At 54.5% G+C, this 16,853-nt stretch overlaps 2 protein-coding genes across 3 annotated transcripts in view; both read left to right on the forward strand.

The window, feature by feature from the left end:
- The first annotated feature begins 432 nt into the window (after nt 1-432).
- Nucleotides 433-5,907, forward strand: ZNF319 (zinc finger protein 319). Of its 2 annotated transcripts, none has more exons than XM_062621210.1 (2): nt 433-554; nt 1,958-5,907. In XM_062621210.1, the coding sequence occupies exon 2, from the start codon at nt 2,307-2,309 to the stop codon at nt 3,957-3,959; it is 1,653 nt and encodes a 550-aa protein (XP_062477194.1). In that variant the 5' UTR covers nt 433-554; nt 1,958-2,306; the 3' UTR covers nt 3,960-5,907. The 2 variants fall into 2 exon arrangements, with proteins under 2 accessions (XP_062477194.1, XP_062477193.1); XM_062621209.1 differs by having other exon boundaries at nt 440-564.
- Nucleotides 5,908-15,043: 9,136 nt separating this feature from the next.
- CNGB1 (cyclic nucleotide gated channel subunit beta 1) overlaps nt 15,044-16,853 on the forward strand; it is a 28,202-nt gene continuing 26,392 nt past the window's right edge. Inside the window, 7 exon segments of the mRNA XM_062621318.1 lie at nt 15,044-15,202; nt 15,204-15,476; nt 15,625-15,682; nt 15,799-15,928; nt 16,124-16,166; nt 16,352-16,433; nt 16,518-16,599. Coding sequence (XP_062477302.1) covers nt 15,094-15,202; nt 15,204-15,476; nt 15,625-15,682; nt 15,799-15,928; nt 16,124-16,166; nt 16,352-16,433; nt 16,518-16,599 — 777 coding nt within the window. The 5' untranslated portion in view covers nt 15,044-15,093.

Consider the following 16,853-nt stretch of genomic DNA (forward strand, 5'->3'; position numbering starts at 1 on the left):
GAGCGTGCAGGCCGCGGCCCCGCCGGTAGCGAGCAGGCTGCCAGGGGCCTCCCTCCCGTCGGAGGTTGGGGGCTTGGCCGCCGCCGCCGCCGCCCTTTGTGTGGGCCTCGCCGGGGCGGGCAAGAACCCCCTACCCCAGCCCAGCGTGGGGCTTCCAGCAGCGCAGCAGCGTGGCAGGCCGCAGGGCACCGTAAGCGCGCCGGTGCGCGCGCCGGCGGGGCCGCGGGAGCCGTCCCATGGGGAGAGGCGAGCTGCGGGACGGGCCTGGCCGCGGGCTGCAGCGGCCGCTGGCCTCCGAGCTCCCCGGCCGCCCCCGCGGCCCCCGGGCCCGCCGCGCCGCTCCCTGAGGCGGCCTCGTCCTTGGCCCGCCGGTGGGAGGCGGGAGCGGGCAGCACCATGCCGGAGCAGGCCGTGCCGCGAGCTGCTGCTCCAGTTTGAAAGTACCTCTGCGCTCCCGTCTGCTCTCCTGGAATGGTTGTCGCTTCCCACCTCCCACGGAGGGATGACTTAGGCTCGGAGCTGGCGCTGGCTCGGGTACCCGTGCAGAATCCTCGGTAAGCCAAGGTTGGTATTCCTCGTTCCCCCCCTCCTCCATGGGTCTGGGATGCTCCTGCCGTGGTTAACGTTGCCCGAGGGGGAGGGCTGCAGCCGGGCTGAAGCTCTGTATCCATCCCATCAAGCTCCGTGCTGGAGATTGCTGCTGCCAGCCCATGTCTGCAGGCAAGGTGAGCTATGTAGCAGAAAGAGCAGATCTTGGCGTTCTGGCAGGGTGGTGATGGGACCTTTGGGTGTTTTACTATCCAAAATTTTGCTGGCAGTCAAAATACTATTTTGCAAGTCCCTGTAGGCAGAAGCTCCCCAAGCTGTAGGTAACCATCCAGTCTCAGTTGAGCACTGGGGAGGTGGGATGTGGGTTTCTTTGGTCCTCGTTAACGCTTGGTTTTAAACACAACAAACACCTTCCTAGAAGACCCAGGTTTTACTTGACCCTGGGTAGGGGCATGTGGGTTGACTCATTCCTGTCTGTGCTCTGATGGGGGTTAGGAACTCATGGCCCAGGCTGTTTCTTGCCGAAGCCTGGACCCTCTCTCTTGAGATGTGTTGCCTCTGCTGCTCACTGGTGGGTTTTACTCTTAAGTTTATACCAGGTTTTTCTGGACATCTCTAGAAAGACTGGAACTTTTTAGTGAGCTGTGATATTCTGCAGTAAGACCAGGCAGCAGCTCTGGTGTAGAATGATCAGCTCCAGTGTACTTCTGTTCCATGTTTTGGTAGGAGGTTCAGCTGAGTTACTGCTTTAACAGTTCTTTTATCTTCACAGCAGGTTCTTTGCATGATACCTGTGGGTTCTGTGTTTTGTGGATAGGATAGCAGAGGTTCCTGCTCTTCCTAGTCCACAAGTGCTGCCCAGAAGGAGCAGAGGAAATCTCTTACATACATCCCTTGGGTAATGTGCCCGATACCCAAGCGGCAGGAGGAGCAGAACTGCCTTACAGGGGTGTTTCAGCTGGGATGGGATCAGCTTGGGATCTGCCTTGATGTCTATAAAATCTGATCTGGTAGCTTCTTGATTGTACAGCATTTGGTGTACCTCAGCCTGGGCAGAGATGGGTGTTTCAGCCCATGCCCCCAGTGGGGCCAGGACATCCAGTGGATGACAGTAGCTGGGGTAGTGGCTTTGCTGACTTGAACCTGGGCAGCTGTGCTGCCTCTTGAGAGCCCATGTCTCAAACACATGCCTGGCTGTGTGTAGGCAGAGCCTGACCCTCCCTAGGTCCAGTCATCTTTAGCCCAGCGGTAAGGGGGGCTCTGGTTCTTGTCAGCTCCTCCACACTGGCCTTCTGGCAGCTTTGCAGGGACACAGGAGAGTTTTGAAAGTGAACTGTGGGAGAAGGGTGACTGGAGTGTTGCCCATCTTTCTTCTAAGACCTGACACCAGCTGTCCTCTTCCTTGCAGAGAGAACTGTTTCCTGGGCTGCTTCCCTCACCCTTCCCAAATGTGAGCACATCACAGCCAGCACAGAGAAGGACCTCCTCTTGTCTTGCTTCTGCCTCCTGTTCTTTTGTCGGAAAAGCCAAACCAGATCAGTCCACAAAGAACTTGAGCTGATCTGAGGAGGAGGCTCTGGAGTTTCAGTCACTGCTTCCCAGGATCCTGCTGTCGGCTGGATTTTCTGTCCTTGACTTCAGCAGATCGGCTACGGGGAATCAGGATCTTGGGTACTTTCAATTCTTGTTTTCACTTGAACCTTCTCCACCAAGAAGCTGAAGCTGTCCCTGCTGAAATCCCGTGTTTTTCCCCAAGCATGTCAGAAAGCTGGCAGCAGCAACAGCAGCAACCACCGCAGCCACCACAGCAGCACCACGCTGGGGCAGCCGCTCTCACAGAGCACTCCATCCCGCCCAGCACTGACAGCTCCCTGGGCTGTGCTGTCTACGGCATACTGCTCCAGCCAGACCCCGGTCTGCAGCACCCCCAGCACGCCTCCCTCCAGGTTGGAGACCTGTCCCACAAATGTGGGGTGTGTGGCCATGACCTCACTCACCTCTCCAACCCCCATGAGCACCAGTGCTTGCCAGGCCATGATCGCTCTTTCCAGTGTACCCAGTGCCTGAAGGTCTTCCACCAGGCCACTGACCTTCTCGAACACCAGTGCATCCAGGTGGAGCAGAAGCCCTTTGTGTGTGGTGTCTGCAAGATGGGCTTCTCCCTCCTGACCTCACTGGCGCAGCACCACAACGTCCACAACAGCAACGCCATGAAGTGCTCTATCTGTGAGAAAACCTACAAGCCCCCTGAGGCAGAGCATCTGCAGCCTCTTGACACCTCAGAGAAGCCCTACAGCTGCTCCATCTGTCAGAAAACCTTCAAGCACCTCTCGGAGCTGTCCCGGCATGAGCGCATCCACACGGGTGAGAAGCCCTACAAGTGCACGCTGTGCGACAAGAGCTTCAGCCAGTCATCCCACCTGGTGCACCACAAGCGGACACACAGCTCGGAGCGGCCCTACAAGTGCACGGTGTGCGAGAAGACCTTCAAGCACCGCTCCCACCTGGTGCGTCACATGTACGCGCACTCCGGGGAGCACCTCTTCAAGTGCAACGTCTGCGAGTTGCACTTCAAGGAGTCGTCAGAGCTGCTGCAGCACCCCTGCACACCCAGCGGGGAGCGACCCTTCCGCTGCAGTGAGTGTCAGAAGGCTTTCAAGCGCCCATCTGACCTGCGGCAGCATGAGCGCACGCACAGCGAGGAGCGGCCCTTCAAGTGTGACCTGTGCCAGATGAGCTTCAAGCAGCAGTATGCGCTGATGCGCCACCGCCGCACGCACAAGGCTGAGGAACCCTTCAAGTGCAACCTGTGTGAGAAGGGCTTTGTGCAGCCCTCGCACTTGGTGTACCACCAGCATGTGCATGGCATAGAAAACCTCTTCAAGTGCAACGTGTGCCAGAAGGGCTTCAACCAGTCCTCGGAGCTGCTGCGGCACAAGTGTGTGCAGAACGCAGAGCGTCCATTCAAGTGTGGCATATGCAACAAGTCCTACAAGCGGGCCTCAGCGTTGCAGAAGCACCAGCTGGCCCACTGCTCCGAGAAGCCCCTCAAGTGCACGCTCTGTGAGAGACGTTTCTTCTCCTCCTCCGAGTTCGTGCAGCACTGCTGCGACCCGGCCCGTGAGAAACCCCTCAAGTGCCCTGACTGTGACAAGCGGTTCAAGTACGCCTCAGACCTGCAGCGCCACCGGCGTGTGCACACCGGTGAGAAGCCCTACAAGTGCCCCTCCTGTGAGAAGGCCTTCAAGCAGCGCGAGCACCTCAACAAGCACCATAGTGTGCATGCCCGGGAGCAGCAGTACAAGTGCATGTGGTGCGGGGAGCGGTTCCTGGACTTGGGCCTGCTGCAGGAGCACAGTGTCCAGCACACAACCGAGGGCGCCTACCAGGTGGCTGCCTGCTTGTCATGAGCCTCCTGCCCCTTGGTGGCTTGCAGCTTGCATGTGATGCTCCAGAGCCTCAGCCTCCCCCTTCCCTCTTCTTGGTTGTAAACAGAGTTTGGGGGTAGAGAGGTAGGGAGGTCAGGCAGGTAAACTTTCCTCTGGCCTCTGTGGTTGCTACACCACTTGTTTTACAGGGGCGATGGACGATGTGAAAAGCTCAAAGGGGTGGAGAGGAAAGGAGGGAGGTGGGGAGCCTGTAGTTGCCTAGTTCACGCTGTACCTGCAGTTCCAGTGCTGGGATCTGAGCTGTGGGCACCAGCCTTTCGCATGCAGCCTTTTTTCAGTCCTCTGCCTGACGGTGCTGGTCCATAGGGCTGGGTGACTCCTCCTGAGAGGGCTTAGGAGAAGGGCAGAGAGAGCTCAGCGAGGAAGTAGCAGGTTTCTGCTTCTGGGATCTTCCATATTTCTTGGTCCAAGATCAGTTGCAAGGACTGCTTCAGTTTGTTAGTGTTGACTGCCTTGACCTCCCCTGCTCTCCCTCTTTCTAGAGTGTAGAAAGGGAAAAGCCATGGGGCCGCATAGCTCCAAAAAGCACTTTGGCATTGCTGCTTTTGCAGTCATTGGCTATCACACCCTGCAAGGGTCCTGGGTGAGCCTGCCCATCCCTGCCAGCAGCATGGGGAGGAGTAGCAAGCGCTGTGCCTCTACTGGCAAATGTGGCAAGGAGGGTCTCCCTGCCCTGCTCATGACTGAGAGCCTGCTTCCGGAGGGACCCAGCTCTCCTGCCAAAACTCCCTCCCAGCCTCTGGGCCCCTTTGCACTGCTTGGGCTGTCAGCATCCCCCCGGGGGCATCAGGCAAAGAGCCCTTCTGGCTGTTGTAACAGTAAAGGTTGAGAGAACACTACTAATAACCTACAGTTTGAGAAGTGTCAACCTTGCCAACAGGAACCCATGCTGCCAGGAGCTTGGTGGCTGATTTGCTGGAGGGAACCAAAGCAAGCCAGGGGCATCCATCCTGGCCTGCAGGCTGGGCTCTAGAGGAAGGGGAAGGTCAGGAGTGGGCAAAGGAGTGCATTTTTCCCCTCTTGTGGGAGTCCTGTTTTACCCCTTTACTCTGTCTTTACCTCTTCTGTATTTTTCAGGTTTTGCACAGTTCTTGTAAACATCACTTACAAATAAATTTCCCCTAGCAAAGTTGATGCAGCCTCAGGTGTTTTCCTCTGCAGGAATTTGCTGGCTTCTCATGACCGAGGGACCTGTTACATGCCAGTTAGATGCCTTGGAGATTGAAGGTGTGCTCACTAGGTTGCCCATCAGCCTTTCCCTCTCTGTCTTTGGAGACATTAAGATGTTAAAAGTCCATCTGCAGGGATACTCACCCACTTGCTGTATATGGTCGTGGACAGCCTGCTGTAGCTGACCTTGTGCAAGCAGATTGGACAAGATGGTTCCCCAAGGTCCCTGCCAGCCTCAGCTCTTCTGTGCTGTTTGTTGGCCGTTGTGTGAGGCAGGAATGTTGTGATGAGTGGTAATTAGTAAGCAGTAGCCAGTAACTTGCCCTTGTGCTGCACAGGTGATGAGAACAAGGTTAATAAATATTGTCCACAGCAAATACAGGAAGATGAACCTTGTAGAGGCCTGGGCAGCACCTGCTTTGCTGGTTGGGGACTACTCATATAAAAGGTGGAGAAGGACTTTTGTTTCGAGGATGGTGAGGAGGGATGGGGACAATTCAGTGATAGGTCTGACTCTGGGGCTCAGTCTTCATGTGCAGCTTTAAGTGGGTTAAAGCAGAGCTTGCTCTGTGCTGCCCAAGGAAGAGGGAACGATGGTTATCTTCATGCTGCCTCAAAGATGTAGAACTTCCTACCGAGTTTTCTGTCCGTGTTTCTATTTCCTTTTTTCTTGTTTTGCCTTTTTTTTTTTCTTTTTAAGCAGTTTGTTAATACTCATTAAAAATACTGTATAGTTTAACTTGATGTCATACTGGATCTTTTAAACAACAAAAAAAGTGATACCTTGTTTTTTTAAAGATCTCTTTGGTTCTAAATAGCTGGTTTTTGCTGTTTAATATGTAGCAAGTTCAGTGTATGCTTTACTGTAGGAGAAAAAATTAGTCCAAGGAAGGCTAATCCTGTCTTTGCAGAAGGGCTTGATGGTGACCAAGGGTGTTTGCATGGGACCAGGGCCAGCTGGGGAGCCTGGCACCCACCTGAGCCCTCACTCTGCTCCTGCCCAAGCTCCACATGCCTGCCACAGTTCCCACAAAGCCAGGGGTTCTGCAGTAGCCAGGATCATTGCCCAGAGCTGGAGCTTGCAGAGAAGCTCATCTTTAGTAGGAGCAAGGTGTGAAATGGAGGCTGCTGAAGCCCCCAGGGGCTTTTGTGGCTTTATTTTTTTCTGGGGTGGCTGCTGGCTAGAGGGGAGGGGCTTGGAGGAATTGTTGGCATGGCCCCTTTGTGGCTGTTCCCTGCTCTCTTCCTTCCCCAGGGCTCCAGTGGCTGCTGGAGTGGCTGGACAGCCTGAGGTGCTTGGGGCGGAGGAGGGTGGCAGTGTGCCCCAAGCACAGCTCTGTGCCTTGTGCTGGCCACAGAGCTGGTGGATCCCATACCCTTTATACCCCTGGGCATAGGGACTGTTGTGGTCTGTTTGTTTTCCTCAAGCTGCACAGCTAGGAAGGCCTTTGGTGCCCAGCTAGGAGCTCCAGCTCTGCTTAGGATGTGGGGCCCCATACCTGGGAGAGAAGAGGTGCTGTGGGGACCTTGGTGGGGACAAGTGCAGGTCTTCGGTGGCTGTGAGCTGGTGCTCCTAGGTTCATAAACGTCTTGGTGCAGCATTAAAGCATCATTACGTAGGACTGGCTGTGATGACTCCCTTGTCTGCTGCACAAATCCAGTAGAAGCTCATGTTGATGTCTGCTGCCAGACGCTGGTACTGGCTGGTGGAGGACCCATGTGGAGCAGGCTGCCAAGTGGCCACCAAGAGCCTCAGGGGTGTTTTTACAGGGAAATTGTCTAGTTGGAAGCAGCAGGTCGATCTCTGCTCATGTGTCTTTGGGTCCTGTTTTGTCCCAAGAGAAGATGGAAATGGCCAGAGGCATGTGGGTGTCAGGAGTGTGGTGCTGGGTGGGGAAGCAGGGACTGGCCAGGCACCCACCACCAAGGGCTCTGCTAACTGCTGGTGTTTCCTTTTCAAACTAGAGAGCAGTTGTGGCCAAAGCCTGTTGTGAGTAAAACATGTTTCTACTCTACACGTGTTGCACTTTCCTTCTGACATTTCTTTCAAGAGACTTTCAGGCTTCTTCATGCTGCCTCCACTTGGCCTCTGGCATCACTCACTGCTGCACAACACCCAAGAGGGTCACTGTGCTGGAGCTGGTGTTGCATGTGTCTTCAAGACCTGGTGACCACACCTGAGGATGCTCTGTAGGGCAGCTCGAGCACAGGATGCTGCTGGGGAGATGCTGGGCAGGGTTCAGCTGACCAGAGGCTGTGTGGATGTTGTCGGGAGATAAGCCCAGCTCTGTAGGGCTGCTGTTACTCTCTCTTCCTGGGTCCAGGAAGAAGGTAGACTGTTACCTGGGCTTTTTGCTGATCTTCACTTCCTCTTAGCCTACCCTACAGATTGCCTTTAGCTATGTATCAGCCCCTTCCCCTCCACAGCTCTTTTGTTTATACTTTTGTAATGTAAGATCTTCTTGGCTTCTTCACCCTTTGTTCAACTCTTTATTTGCAAGCAGCAGTTTGGTTTTCATCTTTTTTTTTTTTTTTCATTTTGATTATGAGGTCTCTTCCCCCTTTCGCACCCCATATTCCCTTTGTCCTGCCCCAAATTCCTCTCCCAGGCTGAGATCCAGGTGATGCCAAACCATGATGATAAGGTCAGGTGATAGGACCGTAGGCTTGCTGAAATGCAGTAGGTGCTTCTGGTCCTTTCCCCCATGAGGCTGTCCATCCCACTGGGCACAGGCTATCCCTTTGGCTTAGCAGGTTGGCTTGGCCACATCGTGTCCATGGTGCAGCTCTTCTCTGGTGAGTGAGTCTGAGCCAGAGCAGGCCTGTAGGAAACAAGTGCTGAGGTGAGAGCAGCCATTTCCATGGTGGGTCCCTTTGTCACTTCTCCAGGGCTGGGCATTAAGTCAGTGAAGGGCTGTCAGACATTTCTGGGGAGAAGTCATGGCCTTGGTTGGGGGGGGAGTGTTGGATCACTCAGTTCCCTTGGGAATGCCTGCTGAGCAGCTGTGGGCATCAGGCAGGTGGATGAACTGAGTTGGCTGTGGTGTGGGCACCTCTAGGACCACAGGTATCCTAGGTGGCCCTGACAGCTCTCTGGGACCACATGCCATCCCTGCCATCTGGGTGGGAAGACATGCACACTCTGCTCTTGGGGCCCATAAGTGGAGGGCGAGGGGGAAAACATCCTCTCACAGTAGTCTGGGACCACGTATGGGTGCTCCAGCCTGGCTGAGCACTGTTAGGAGGGAGGAGAGCACTTTCTACACTTCCCTTGAGTATTTACCATCAAATCAAGGCTGCAGACAGAGACCGGCTATTAATATTAAGCTAAAAACCCACTTGTTCAGAGTTCGACTGTTCCTCCCTTGCGTGGCAAGTTCACCTGTGGAAGGTTCCTGCACACATGATGCTGAGATGCGGTAATGGCTGCTGCAAGGGCTGGGGCCAGCAGCTGCCTCTGCTGCTTTCTGGGCATGAAGGAGCTGTTGTTACAGCATGTCCTGGGTGCTCGGTGGGAGAGCAGCACAGCAGGAGGGAGCTGGACCACTGGCTTATTTCCATATCCTCTGGGCCATGGATCTGAGGGATTCCATGACTGTGAGGTTTTCGGTTATCCTGACCTGTGCTCACGCCTCTGGCAGAGTTCCCTGGGGCCATAGGGAGTTGCGGCCAAGGATGCTGAGGTTTGTGTAGCTTGCAGTGCCTTTAACACTGCTCTCCGTGGGTTTCTAAGATGATACTCCATGTATGTGTGTATATATATTGTATTAACACATCCTTCTCTTCTGTGTGAGTGTCAAATGGGTTTGCTTTACTAATAAATTTATAGTTATTTATACATTCCTGTGGATGTGTAAGATTTCTGGAGCAGAGCCTCCTCTGTCTTCATGTTCTGTCTGGCTCTGCTTTATATATTTATTTTTTTCCCATGTTTTCTTTCTTACTTTCCCCTGAACTTTTCTGATGGAGAAATGATTGTTCATCCACTTAGTAACCAAAACTTGAGACACTGGGTATAGGTAGACATCTGGGGCTGAAAGCAAAAGCAAGCAGAGTCTGCAGTATGGTTTTCATAGAATCCCAGATTGGGTTGGGTGGGAAGGAAGGGACCTTAAAGCTCATCCAGTTCCAAACCCCTGCCACAGGCAGGGACACCTTCCACTAGAGCAGGTTTTGCCCCTTGCTAGGGGTGGACAGTTCTCCTCTGAGGCAAAGCTGGGGCTTCAGGGCAGAAACACGCAGGATTCTGTCCACCAGGAGCGCCTGTTCAGGAGCAGAAGCTGATGCATCTTGTGCTCCAAGAACTCCAGCCCCTCACCTGGCCATTTTAGCTTTCCCAGACAGTTTTCTGGCATCCTGTGGTAACAAGAGACCTGCAGACAACGTGACTTGCTCCATCCCACACCCAGGTGAGATGTGTGTTTGGATCACCGAAAAAATGCTTCTAGCTGAAGGTTTGGGATGGGAAACCAAGGCAAGAGTGGGGACAGTGCTCTGGCTGAGTCCCGCAGCTGGGAGTTGGCATGGCACCCCTTCATGCTGCCTTGTCCATTCAGAGCTCCTTCAATTAAAGTGCAGAGGTGCTCTGGACGAGGAAGAGAAGGGATGTCCCCCTCTTCGGGAGAGGGTAGGACCCCTTCCCCTCTGCAGACACTGATCCCGGGTCACCTGTCCCTCTTGGCAGCTGTGCTGAGCCCTCGGAGGGCATTAGTGCCACAGAGCAGGATGGTGCCTGGTGGCAGAGTCATAGAATCCCAGCCTAGTCTGGGTTGGAAGGGACTTTAAAGCTCAACCAGTTCCAACCCCCTGCCACGGGCAGGAGCACCTTCCACTAGAGCAGGTTGCTCCAAGCCCCGTCCAACCTGGCCTTGAACACTGCCAGGGATGGGGCAGCCACAGCTTCTCTGGGCAACCTGTGCCAGGGCCTCACCACCCTCACAGCGCCTCACCCTCTTGCTTATATCTAACCTGAACTTCCCCTGTTGAAGTTTAAACTAAACACAGCCTTCTCTTCTCCAGGCTGAGCAGCACCAACTTCCTCAGCCAGTCTTAAAACTGGAGGTGCTCCAGCTACTGATCATCCTTGTGCCCCCTCTGTACTTGCTCAAACAGCTCCATGTCCTTCTTAAAAGAAAGGATGTTATGTTTCCCAGCTGCCCTAATTTCTTACTCCCAGCTGGATGATTTCCATGGGAAGATGAAGAGTTGAACAGCAGCTGATAGTCCCAAGCCAGTGCCTGTATTTGAACCTTGTGGTTTGAGGAAATACTCTGTATCCTCAGGGTAGGCACGCAAAAGACATCAGCACCACCACCTGCTATGCACAGGCTTTTAATGTCTCATCTTTGATTTCCCTGAATCACAGCAAAGCAGGTAATCCTTGCACATGCTAGAGCCCAGGCTCTGGCTCAGGGAGGACCAGGAGCTGCTGGTGGGAGCAGCATCCTCTCAGCACTGGCCCTTTAAGATCTGGTTCCTTTTCCAGAAGACCTTACTTACCTACTTGGTATCTTTTTTCCACGTAGTTACTGTAAGTGGTCCCTTCTGCCTTACCCCACCAATGTGAAAGCCAAGGATGAAAATGAAAGGCAGTGGAAAATAGTTCGGCAAACATGCCAGGAGAGCTGGCAGTATTGCCCAGGTAAGCAGCAGAACCTTCCCCTTGTTCTCCAGGTATTCCTCTTGGGCATTCACTTGCATCTTTGCAGTTGGAGGGGATGCAGGTTTTTTTGAACCCCTTACTGCAGGATTTCATAAGCCTGAGCCTGCAGAAGTTAACTTGAAGCTGCCTATGTGTTGCTTTGCTCTTTTAGGCAGCACTGTCTTCTCAGGTGGAACCTCCAGAGCACCCTGCAAGGTGGAACCTAGGCCAGGCTGTGCCATGAGGGCTTCTGGGTTGATCTTGTGTCACTTGCATCACTGGTCCTGCAAGAGGGGTAGCAAGTCCATTTAACACCATGCCTGTCCAGGAGTCTTTGATGCTGCCCAGGAGCTTGCATGTGGTGCTTTCAGGGCCAGCCCAGCCAGCTCCCTTCACAGGTGGGGTTTTTCACGGTGATACGGGGTTTTCTAGGCATTCCACAGCAGCCCCAGTGTCCTGCGTGTTAGAGCTGAGGCTCCCCTGCCTCCCCCAGTGCTGGTGTGGGATCAGCATCCATCCTGCAGTGCGGAGCAGAGGGTTTGCCCCCAGCCTGGAGGTGGGCAACTGGGGCAGCTAAAGTTGCTGACGAATTAAACTCTGCCAGCCCTAGGCCGGGGTCTGAGTCTACCATTCAGGAGAGTGAGGAGGGGGAAACTGCGTGGATCCAAGCTGCCTGGCCTAGCATAAGAGCCCTGTGCTCATCTTCTGGCCACCATGGGGGTTTGCTGCCGATTCCTGCCGGGCAGGAGCAGCTCTGCTGGCCAGAGCCATGGGGAGCAAAGTTCAGGGAGCTGAGGCTGGGTGATGGCTTTGGGAGCCACGAGGCTTGGGAGAACACAGCATGCACCTTTGATCTGTGTTTCTGCTGGAAAAGTCAGTGTTCAATGCTGACCTATAAGCAGTCATCACTCTGCTTCGGAGTGAGCAGTATTTTAAGAATACAGTGGTGCCTTTCAGACTGCTTCCCCAGGCCTGACAGGTGGGGAATGAGGTGCAAAGTGCCTGGACCTCTGCTGTGTGCTTCAGTTTCCCTAGCTGTGAATCAGAGCTGCAGAGGTGCCAGGCTGGGGCCAGGCAGGAAGGTGATCTGTTGCTCACTAGGATGGGGACTCCAGCTGTGCTGAGGAAGGAGGAATCAGGTCAGGGGGCTCTGGCCAGCCTGTGGCTGGATGTTGAGCAGAAAAGCTGTGCCAGAACCAGGATTCCAGGGTATGACCGTGGCTGGGATTAGGGCAATGGGAAAGGCTGGCAGTCAGCAGGGCTGAAGGTAAACGGATCAAGCAGCAATTGGCAGTCTCAGCAAGTGGAGGCTTAGCTCAGCCTGGCGCTTCTACCTCCTGCCACCATGCTGGGGTTAGTGCAGAGCAGCAAGTTCAGTATCCTGGGGCACATCACCCTTGCATCACCCCACAGAGTTTCAGCAGCCTCACTGCAGCTCATCTGTTCATGCCTGCATGCAGCTGGCCCTGGGCGAGGTGGCAGTGTCCCCACAGCACTGATGGGCTTGCATTGAGCTGGAGAGTGTCTGAGGTAGGTTTTGTGGCTCCAGCAATGTGGAGGATGCTCAAACCTGCTTGAATTTTGGCTTTTCTTTGCACTATCCTTCACTGAAGCCAGGCTGGCTGCTGGGAGCTGGGGCATTCAAGACAGCTGCGTGCCAGTAATCCCATTTGCAGGGAGTGCTGAGCTAATCCTCGCAGAGCCCTGAGAGGATTGGGGTGGGCCTGGGGGGTCAGCAGTGAGCTGCAGTGGCCAAGGAGCCTGTAGACCCCAACAGTGGCTTCCCGGGAGGCAGCAGCAAGTGAGTGGGGTAAGTGACAATGATGGAGGTGAGGGACATGGCTGGGGTTTCTGCAGGGTCACACATCACAGTGGAGTCAGTGCTCTGAAATGGAGCTGGAGGATGAGCTGTGGCAGGGAGATGGGTCTGTGGGGAATGATGCTGTGAGGGTGATGGAGTGGGATAAATGTGGATGGGTTTGATCTGCTACTGGAGGGGAGGGAAAGGCCATGGTACTCCCTGCTCCGAGTGAGGATGGCAGGTCTACGTGCTGCTTGTGCTGGTGACTAAAGCCCTTCACCCATGGAGCTGTAGGCAGGCAGTGGCATGTGCCAGTGCCCGCAGCACGGGGTACTGCGTGTGGCTGCTGCTCTTCAGTGCCAGCACAGACAAATCCTAGCTGCTCATTCCTGTTTCTTCCAGCAATTAGTTTTCTGGGGACCCACAAATGTTCCTGCCCCTCTGTTGTTGGGGTGTGCCAGAGGAACAGCACCAGTCCCCCACTTTCCTCCCCAGGCCAATGACAAGCTTAAGCCTCAGGCTTTTACAGCTGCACAACTTTATGTTGAGAGAAGGGGGTTTTCTCTGCACTTGTTTGGGCTTCTCTGGGACCTGTGAAGGTCCCAAAACACAGATAGAAGTGCTGCTGTGCCACGTGTCACTGCTGGGTTTTCTTTGCAGTTCCTAGGACAGCTCCTTGATCCCTTGTACCAGGTGAGAGGTAAAAGGTGAGTTGTTAATTGATTTCTGGTCATCAGCCTTCCTGGGAGGTGTTTTACAGCCACCCTGCTCTGGTGGTGTGGGGGTCTCTGGTAAAGCTGAGTCTGCCCGTGCTGTGCCAGGGGCTAGAGGTGCCACATGAGGCAATGCTTTGGATGCATCCCTACCCAGCTTCAGGCCCTGCACAAGGTGGGGGCAAGCAAAGAGCTGTACATCAGCTCATACATCATACATGAGCCTGAGAACAACAGCTCATTAGGATTTCAAATGCCAGGCTTTGGGAAGCCCCCAGTGAAACACCTCAAGGGATCTGAAGGTTTTCTGCATGCCTGAAATGCTGAGTGAGGGGTTAATGCAAAAAGCCAAGCACTGAGCAGCTTCCAGCCATCAGCCTGCTGGGTATGTGGGACTGGCATCATGTGTTAACCCGGGATGAAAACTCCCATGCAGTCTCGTGGCTGTAGATGGAGCTCAGGGACCTGCTTTCTCTTGCCCTTCACTGGCATCTCCTATGGGCAGCAGTGTGGAGGCAGCCCAAGAATGTTCCTGAGCCACTTACTGAGTAGAGTGGCATGATTCTGGGAGGCATTTTGGGCTGAGCATGGCTTTTGGAGGGGCAGCAGCAGCAAACATCCCCTATTTCAGCCAGTCAGAGTCCTGTACCCAATATGCAGCATCACTCTGCTCACTCATGCTGCATCCCAGACCAGAGCTGCATGGATAAGAGGTGCAGGAGACCCAGAAAGGCCAAGCAAGCAGAGCTTGGACAGCTGAAACCCTGCTCTGCAGCATCTTAGTTTTACCTACTGCATCAACACCACGGCAGCCCCAGCGCTGTAGCTGGCTGCCCCTCCTGCTCTCCTCCTGCCCCAGCAGCCGCCATGTCTCTGGGCCATGGCTGAAAGGTGAGAAGCAGAGTTGATGCACATATTGGAACTTGCTCCTAAACAAATTCTGCTCGAATTACTGTTGCTTTTCATCCTTCAAATGAAAGAAGGGGAGCATGGAAGACCCTGAGCAGAGCATCACTCTTTCTGTGATCAGCTGCGGCTTCATGAGCACTTCTTGTGTGATGCCAGCTGTGGAGGGCTGTGGAAAAACAACCCTAAGTGAACGGTTACATTTAGGAACAGCCTGTGAGATTAAGATTGAGGGTACGTTTTTTTCACAGTAGCGGTGAGGGATCAAGGTTGAATCATAGACTCACAGACTGGTTTGGGTTAGAAAGGACCTTGAAGATCATACAGTTCTACCCCCTGCCACGAGCAGGGAAACATTCCACTAGAGGAGGTTGTTCCAAGCTCCATCCAACCTGGGCTTGAACACTGCCAGGGATGGGGCAGCCACAGCTTCTCTGGGCAACTTGTGCCAGGGCCTCACCACCCTCACAGGGAAGAACTTCTTCCTTTTATCCAACCTAAATCTCCCCTGTTTCATTTTAAACCCATCACCCCTTGTTCTAGTCACTGCAGTCCCAACTTTCTCAGCCTGTCTTCATATAGAAGTTGCTCCAGGCCCTGATCATCCTCGTGGCATCCTCTGGGCTTGTTCCAACAGCTTCATGTCCTTCTTACATTGAGGACATCAGAACTGCACACAGTACTCCAAATGGGGTCTCACAGAGCAGAGTAGAGGGGCAGGATCACCTCCTTCGACCTGCTGGTCACGCTTCTTTTGATGCAGGTCTGGCTGTACTGCAGTGCCACCTTTCCCAAGCAGGACTTGCAGACTGCTGCTGGCCTCTCACTGCTGGAAACCCCTCCTTGCTGCCCACAGCCAGCAGGATGCTGAGCTGGATCGAGCGGGTGGTGCCCCAGCCCCCAGTTGCTCATCTGGTGGAGGAGATCCCTCCAACTCCAGCTCCAGAGCAGGACCTGGAGCCACCTAAGGTAAGTGGGGATCCAAGTCTGGGATGTAGCAGGCACCCTGTGGGCATGGTGGAGAGATGCCTGGTGCTTCTGCAGCATCCACAGAAGGGATGAGGGCCAGGATGCATCCCCACTCTGCAGCAGAAAGTATGGGGAGTCCCTGAGGTTTGCAGCTACCTTTGACCAGGGGACACTGTCTCCTTTCTTTTTTTTCTGGTACTTTCTGCCTTTCACCTTGAAGGCACCAACAGGGAAGGCTGATGGCCCCAGGAATGCTGCTGACTGCGCACGCACTGAAGGTAAGGCCCCATGCAGGGGAACACGGTGGTTTGGGCAGGGGATCAGCATTCCTTTGCTGAATGGATCCCTCCTAGCTGGCATCCCAGGGGCTGCTGGAATGGTGATGAGAGCTTTCATTTTGTTTTTTTTTTTCCTGCTGCCATTAAGAAATGGACAAGAAGGTGGGATTTGGAGTCCCTGAGGACCAAGGCTCTGTATTTGAGAGGTACTGCCATTGCATCCTCCAGTGTGCAGCATGGCTTGCTTGGGATTTTGCTTTCAGTTTTGGGGCTGGATGCCTGGGATGAAGGTTCTCAGCCTGACTTGCCCCTTCCCTGGCAGCATGGGGAGCAATGTGCTGTCCTGGCTCTCCCAGGGACTGGAGAAGGTGATTCCCCAGCCAGTCCCAGCCCCAGGGACACTGCAGGCAGTTGGGAAGAGCTTCGAGACAAGCATTGATGTTCCTGATCAGGTAGGTGACAGATCCAGGCAACAGTCTGGCATATTGGGGCTTCTAGCTCTTTTTACCTTTTCTTCTTCTTATTTCTCCTTCCCATCACTCTCTAATGCTAACTGGGAGCATTAAACCTGCCCTGCGTGGCCTTCATCCCTTTTGGGATGAGCCCACCTTGGCTGCCAGGGGATGATGGTCTGTTTGGCTTTTCAGACAGAGGTCCAGATCCTCAAGGACGAGGAAGAGGAAGCTCTGGGTAAGGAGAGTCAAGAGTGCAGTTTGCAGCATCCCAGGTGCCATTCTGGGACTCCCACATCCCACCTCCCCAGTCAGTGATGCTGGCACTACTGTCCCCTTGCGCCAGCTGATGGGGAAACCAGCAGCTCCTGGCACTGCAGGTCCTGGCTCTCCCCTGTGCCCATGGCACTGCTCTCCTTGCAGAGATAATCCCCTTCGATCCGGAAGATGACAAGCTGGATGACTGTGAGCCGGATCCTGGCTCGGATTCTGCCACCACGGAGTGGTGGGTCCCTGGGCTGGCTGTTGGGGGAATGCAGGGGGTGCATGGGATGAGCTCCCCAACCATGGCTGCTCTCCCCTCTGGCAGGGCAGGAGTGCGGGTGCTCAACTGGCTGGTGCAGGGCTTCGAGAGGATGGTGCCACAGCCAGAGGTGCTGAAGAAGCTGGAGGTGAGCACTGCACAGTGCAGGAGGCTGCGGGGCTGCTGGGCAGATGTGACAGTGGAGTGGGCTTCCTGTCTTCATCCCACATGCCCTGGATGGGACCCTGGAGAAGAAAACACATGGGGAATTGAGCAGAGCAAAAAAGAGGCCTTGGGGTTCATCCTGCTGCTCCTCAGCCTGACTGCATCCAGGGAGACCCTCCATTTGGGACCTGCTGGTACCAGTAGTCAGGTGTCTGGGCTGAATGGTCTTTGTCAAGG

The sequence above is a fragment of the Pezoporus occidentalis genome, unplaced genomic scaffold (assembly GCF_034315485.1).
Source record: "Pezoporus occidentalis ecotype Australia unplaced genomic scaffold, CSIRO_AGI_Poc_V1 ctg229, whole genome shotgun sequence".
NCBI lineage: Eukaryota > Metazoa > Chordata > Aves > Psittaciformes > Psittacidae > Pezoporus > Pezoporus occidentalis.

Coding starts and splice junctions, on each gene's coding strand:
- ZNF319 (XM_062621210.1), top strand. CDS start 2,307: ATGTCAGAAAGCTGGCAGCAGCAACAGCAGCAACCACCGCAGCCACCA.